This window comes from Lactuca serriola, chromosome 2, assembly GCF_051521515.1.
Source record: "Lactuca serriola cultivar US96UC23 chromosome 2, Lser_US96UC23_V15, whole genome shotgun sequence".
NCBI classification, from domain to species: domain Eukaryota; kingdom Viridiplantae; phylum Streptophyta; class Magnoliopsida; order Asterales; family Asteraceae; genus Lactuca; species Lactuca serriola.
Window position 1 is genome coordinate 167,587,569 of NC_136409.1, and position 6,863 is coordinate 167,594,431.

The 6,863-nt window shown below is 37.4% G+C and overlaps 1 protein-coding gene across 1 annotated transcript; it reads right to left on the reverse strand.

Annotated features, from left to right (window-relative positions):
• Positions 1-492: 492 nt before the first annotated feature.
• Positions 493-1,059, reverse strand: LOC145089767 (uncharacterized). The gene has a single exon (XM_079028162.1). The coding sequence runs from the start codon at positions 1,057-1,059 to the stop codon at positions 493-495; it is 567 nt and encodes a 188-aa protein (XP_078884288.1).
• Positions 1,060-6,863: the final 5,804 nt, after the last annotated feature.

Genomic DNA, 6,863 nt, shown 5'->3' on the forward strand with positions numbered 1-6,863 from the left:
ATAATATTCTAATAGAATAAAATTTTGAAAGAACATCATTCTAAAAAAATATTCTGACAGAATAAAATCGATTATGTTTGTAAATTACGTTAGAATTAAAATTGAATTAATTAAAAAAATTCAAATTTTTAAAATTTGGAGAATTAATTATCCCTAAAAATCCGAAAATTTTATTTTTTAAATGTAGTTAATTGTCCAAAATACTCTTTTGCTAAAACTTGTGTGATTATACGGTACATGCAATCATATTGTAATATCATACACTCTCAAATCATGTCCACTGATTAATTTCACCCGTTGGTCCAGATCTGTACATTCTGGCACACAATAGTTAGTAAAAAACAAAATATTTCAAACATAACAATTTTTAAAAACTAAAAATTCATTAAACTTAAAATAAAAACATAAAAATTCAAAACAAAAACAAACACACCAAAAAATAGAATTCAAAATTAAAAACATACAAACTAAAATTACCAAACCCAGACAAACCTAAAGAACATCTTCATCAGAAAATTGACCTTCCAAATCATTGACCAGTTCCATGTTAAGATCGATGTGGTTGATGTTCCGAATATATTCCGTTAAGTCCTTACGAAGAACATGATACATCTCAACATCATTAACTAGTGCCCTCCTCGACATGTACTCCGCGCTTCCAACCTCAAAAGCTTGTGTCGGTGGAACGATCTCGTTTTCGTTATACTCACATATTGCATTTCCTTCGTCTCCGAGAATCATATTATGCAATATGTTACAAGTATACATCACCTCGCTCATTTTCTTCTCCTCCATATACGGCGCAAGATATTTAAGAATATGCCAACGTTTTTTCAAAGCTCCAAATGCTCGTTCAACATCCTTTCTCGCCCGCTCCTGAGCTCTCTTAAACTTCAACCTTTTCCGATCATTTGGACAAGACAATGACTTCACAAAACAAGCACGCTCCGAATAGATCCCATCCACCAGATAAAACTCGTTCCTATACGATGTTCTAGCTACTTGAAAAGATGAGTCTGGTGCAGTCTCGTTGTATATGTCGTCAAGTAACAAAGACATGTTAAGAACATAAATATCATTAAGGGAGCTACTTGAACCAAATAATGCATGTCATATCCACATATCATGTGACCCCACCGCTTCAAGTATGACGGTTGGATAACCATGATCGCCTCGGGTGTATTGCCCTTTATAGGCATTCAAACAACAACCCCATGCCCAGTGGAGGCAATCTAGGCTTCCTACCATTCCAGGAAAGTCGTGCACATTTGAGTGATGAGCATACAATTGTTAGATGTCACTACAAGTAGGTTCGCGCAGATATCATGGACCATATAATCTCATGACATACTTGCAAAATTTGTGAATGCTAGTTCGTGCAACACGTCCGGACATCCTAAGGTTCTCCTCTAGTGCATCGGGGCAGGTGGCATATGCCAATTGACGAAGTGTAGCGGTGCATTTTTGTATAGGAGTAAAACCAATTGTACCTCTAGCATCTCGACGTTGTTGAAAAAATGGACACGCTACCGTGACAACGTTGACTATACGCAAAAACATATATTTTTTCATACGGAATCGACAACGAAAGTAATATCCTATAAAGTTGGCGTCATCCAAAAGTAATCTTGCATGATTCGATCATTAGCCGCCTCACAAAATCTTTGTATGTATCTTCTTTTCCTCCGGCGTGCATTCTCAGCATTTTCTTCTTGTAGTCGTTCGATCATCTGCCCCGCCTCCTGAATAACATCTATAGTCTTTTCAAGCAAGGCATCAAACATGCCTGATGAAGATGACGAAGAAGACATTTTTAGAGCGTATATTTGAGTTGTAAGTTGATTTTATGAGTTAAAATGGGTTAATTTCTGTAGTATTTATAGGAGTTTTTTTTAATTAAATTAAATGGAAATAGTCGTTGCCAGCTACCCCCATCTTCCAATTGATCATCAATACTTGGCATATATTAACCTTGATGTCGAGTCGAGCTGTCGAGCCCCTTGCCGAGCCAACACCCACCAGCCTAAGAGCGTGGACGCGAAGCATCTTGAGAAACCAACCGAGTTCTTGAAAACCACATTGTCAAGATCGAGAAGCGAAGCCTTTACTGATGGTGAGTAAGTTTATAGTTTATATACTTCTCTCTTATACCTACTTGTTAATGCACCTAAAGAATTTCTTTATTTTTTATTCTAATATGAGATTTCTCTACTTTGATTACTAATAAGCATCCTGGTATTGTGATTTATGAAGCATGGTCACTAAAAATCTAATAATTTTAATGTTTTCGATTTCTAAATTGTTTTTGGGTGAGTTCGATTTCCAAGCTTCCTAATTTCCGTTTTCTTCTCTTTATTCTCTACTTCTCATTCTAATTTCTCTGAGTTATGAGTTCTGATTTGAGTTGGTTTTTTTATCTGATTTCTGAATCACAGGTCCCCAAAAATCAAAAGAAGTTTGAAGTTTTGATTTCTAAATTGTAGTTGAGTGAGTTTGATTTCTGAATTCTCATATCTCATATTTTGTATTCTGTTTTCTCTTCTCTTATTCTCAGCTTCTCATTCCAATTTACAAGTTATGACTGATGAGCTTCTTGTATTTCTAACTACCGAGTCTTTTATATCTAATTTCTGAAGCTTCTTATATTTCTGAGTACTGAGTTATTTTTTTATCTTATTTTTGAACGACGGGTCACCAAAATCAAAAGAAGTTGGTGGTTTTCGACTTCTAAATTTGGTTTGGGTTAGTTCAATTTCTGAATTCTTATATCTCTCATTCTTTTTTTTTCTTTGTGTTCAATGTTTTTTTTGTTTCTGGAATTAGAGTGTTTGATTTTTTTTTCTAATGCATTAGGGTTGAAATTGACTTTCTAGAGGCAGCAGGAACCAGAAGCTATAAATTTATTTCATTATTGCTAGTATTGTGTTCATTGATGCTCTTGCATATGGTTGTTTATTGTTTTTTGTTAGATAAATTTGTATATAAGTGTATGCTAAAGAGGTTGTTGCCCAATTTTGGCCATCTGGGATGCTTTGGTAAAGTTTGTAGATATTGGTTACAAGGTGAATTTGTTTAAGTTGATGTTACTTGGATGTTGGAAATTGAGGGTTTGTATTTGAAATTGAAATTGACAAAATTTGACTTCTGGAGGTTAAAGTCTACTTAGTGTTTGAGATTAGCGAGTTGATCTGGGTTTTCAAGTTAAATGTTAAAGTATATTGCTATTGATTGGTTGCTCATGAAAGTATATTGCTATTACTCGTGAAAATCTTTAAAGTACTCTCCATCTAAAGCTCAAGTTCTTTGGTGGTTCTAGTTTCTTACTTGCTCAACATGTTAAAGTCATTTAATGTATTTTGATGTTGTGATATGGTGTAATTAACATTTTTTTATTCTAGTAACTATTATTTTCTAGACTCTCTATCGTTTTTTTTAATATTATAAATGCTCTTGTTAAAAAAAGAAATGGTGTCACGAATTGTAAGTAATAAATAAAATTAAAAATTCTTTTCAGACATTATTTAATCATCTCGTCCAGGGCATTACAAACTAATGGACCAGCCCTGCAAATAGGTCGTACATCTATATGAAGATCAGGTAAAAATACTTCTTTCACATATTCTTTAATTTTCATTGTTGGCTTTTTGATGCAATGTTTCTTTAGTTATGAATTGGTTTTAATTGTTTTTGAAGGGCCAAGTCGGCGAGTTGAGTCAACTCGGAATGTTGACTTTGAACAGAATGTTGACTTTAACTTTCACCAAAGTTGACCCTTAAAGGGTCATGAGTATGAAAAGGTAATTAAGGAAATCTTTTATGTATAGGAGCTTGAGTTGGGTTGATTGTCGGATCCGAGGATTTTCAGTTACTTTCTGATTTTCGAGGTGAGTTACCTTCCAATATAAGTGGGTCGAAGGCACCATTGTCGGCCCACTAGTAGTTGATTGTAGTATAGATGATTGTCTTTGTGATAATTGTCTGGTATGCCACTATCTTTTATGTTTTATGTGCTAGTATGTTGTGATATTATGTGATAGTGGTAGGAGGGGTGGGATAGACCTCGTTACCAGGCGAAAGGACCGAAGGGGTAGGCCAACATCTAGATATGCTAGGCAGTATGTGACTTATGTGTTTATGTACTAGGATGATATGTGGTAGTAATAGGGGTGAAATAGTCCCCGTTACCGGTTGAAAGATACCGAAGGGGTAGGCCAACACTCAGATGTGATAGGCAGTTACCGGTTGAAAGAGACCGAAGGGGTAGGCCAGCACCCTGATATGCTAGGCGGTTACTGGTTGAAAGAGACCGAAGGGGTAGGCCAGAACCCAGATATGCTAGGCAGTATGTTATTGTATGGTATGTGGTATGATGGGGGAAATCACTAAGCTTTATGATTATGGTTTTCAGTTTTGGTTTCAGGTACTTCTTCTTCGAAAGGTAAGGAGTCGGTATGATTGCAACGCATCACACCATGATTTCCGCACATGAGATCTTTGGGAGATATACTATGATGTTATTTTATCATGACATGTTTTGAGTATTGATACACTAGTTTTGATATGAGTTGATACTATGGATGTTTTCAGACAAATGGATTTATAATTATTAAATTAAAAATGAATTTTTTGTTCTTAAATTTTGGGATGTTACAAGTTGGTATCAGAGCCTTGGTTTAAGGGATTTGGATACACCTTCGGGGTGTCTGGACTCAAATCGAGGGTTTGAGAATTTTTTTTACAATGAAAAACAACTTTTCTAAAAATTGAAATTAAGGGTTTTGAGAAAGAACAAGGAGTATGATGCGTGCAATCAGCCGAGCTCAAGTAAGTTTCCCCAAGATACCATACATGTTTGCTATGCTATATGATATGATTATGATAATTGCATGCTAGAATAGGGCTAAGGATCTATGAAGGATGCCTTATATATGCCTACTGTATGTGTATGCGAATTGCATGTTAGATTAGGGCTAAGGATCTAGGAAGATGCCTTATATGCCTGTTATATGTGCTGATTGAACTGCATGCTAGTACTGATTAGTCAGTAATATGATGGCCAATTAGGATATGCTTGGTTTTGGGTACTCAATGCTTGAATGTTGTTTGCTTTGTGCCTTTAGGAGTCCTAGGTATTTTTAATTAACTAATGAACGAATATGTTAAGTTACATATTACGATGACTAAATAATTTCAAAAGGTTAGGTCTAGCCATATTTCGTAGCTCTCGTTTGATTCCAACCGTTGTAGGGTAGGACCTCTCATTCGAAGAATTATCTGGTCTTAGTAATATGTAACGGTATTCGCAAGCATGCTAGGGAGAGATAACAAAGACTTCTTATGCAGCTGATGGCGGAGAGTGGGTCGAAGATTACCCTAGGGTAAGCCTATGATGAGATTAGTATAGCGAGCAGTAGTAGTGATGTAACATCCCAAAAATACGAGCCAAAAATTTCATTTTTAAGAACACGTACTTAGCAAGACATTAGGAATAAAACGTCAACGATCATATCATTTCACAAAAGATATTGCATGTCTGGAAAACATTTTTATAAAACATAAAAGTGTCAGAGTACAAATCCCCAGGTGATATCATAATGCGGAATGTAAAGCATGTGTGTGATGCACCGCTACCGCGCCAGCTCCTTCCCCTTCGAAGAAGAGGTACCTGAAACCAAAACTGAAAACTGTAAGCACGAAGCTTAGTGAGTTCCCCCATAATACCTCATACCATACAAACATACAATGAACATGTAACAACGTAAAATTCCAAACAAAATTTTCATTTCAAAATAAAGTATTTTCATTCAAGACAAGGCATAAACATTCCAAGTGTCATGTCAAAATACAAATTGTATGAATCCCAAGATCACAAAACATCTATCAGTGTGTACAGATCACGCCGGCGCCTTCCCACGGTCCTCGCTAGTACCTGAAACACATACATAACAACTGTAAGCATAAATGCTTAGTGAGTTCCCCAAAATACAACTTACGCACATACGCCTTTCCAGGCCCTGACCTTCCGGTCCATGTGTCTCAGGGGACTTCCGTCCCTGCTGGGTAAACCTTCCGGTCCTACCCACGCCAACCTTACGGTCCACAACACAACGCCTTCCGGCCCATAACATAATCGCCTTCCGGCCCTTAACATAATGCCTTCCGGCCCACATAACATACATAGCACGTATAACAATTAACTTATCACATATAGCACATATATCTCATATCATATCCGACCTTCCGGTCACACAGTAAAACCCTTCCGGGTACAGTATCGTGAGAAGACTCACCTCGCGAATATCGAAAGCTAGCAAATCCCGAAGTCACTTGTGCTCGATCCGCCGAGCTACAATCCTCCTATAACGTCATATTTCCCTAGTTAATACTTTATATCTCTAATGTTGACTATCCCTAAGAAGTCAACACAGGTCAACTCTGGTCAACGGTCAACTTGACCGGACTCGGCGAGCGCTAGGACGACTCGACGAGTCTAGACGTCCTCACCAATTCTCTAAGATTCCCTTTTCTACTCGTCGAGTATCTCCCCTGACTCGACGAGTTCCTCCTGGAAGAATCGCGGGGCCACCCCGACTCAACTCGCCGGGTCTGAAGAACAACTCGGCGAGTCCCAGTTAATCTTCAAGCTACTCGCCGAGTCTGTTCATCGGACTCGGCGAGTCCATGCCATGCAACCGCTCAAACTGCTTTCTAAGGTCAGATCTGCTCCGACCATTCATAGGTCTGGCCTTCCTAGACTGATTCATCACGTAAAGTCCTCATTTCGGTGCTCATAATACACCCCATGACTCATAATTTACGTTTTAACCTAAGGCATAAGGATTCCAATCCAAAACCTTCAATGA

Bases quoted from the DNA above. Each gene is read 5' to 3' on its own strand.
- LOC145089767 (XM_079028162.1), bottom strand. From the start codon at position 1,059: ATGTCTTTGTTACTTGACGACATATACAACGAGACTGCACCAGACTCA.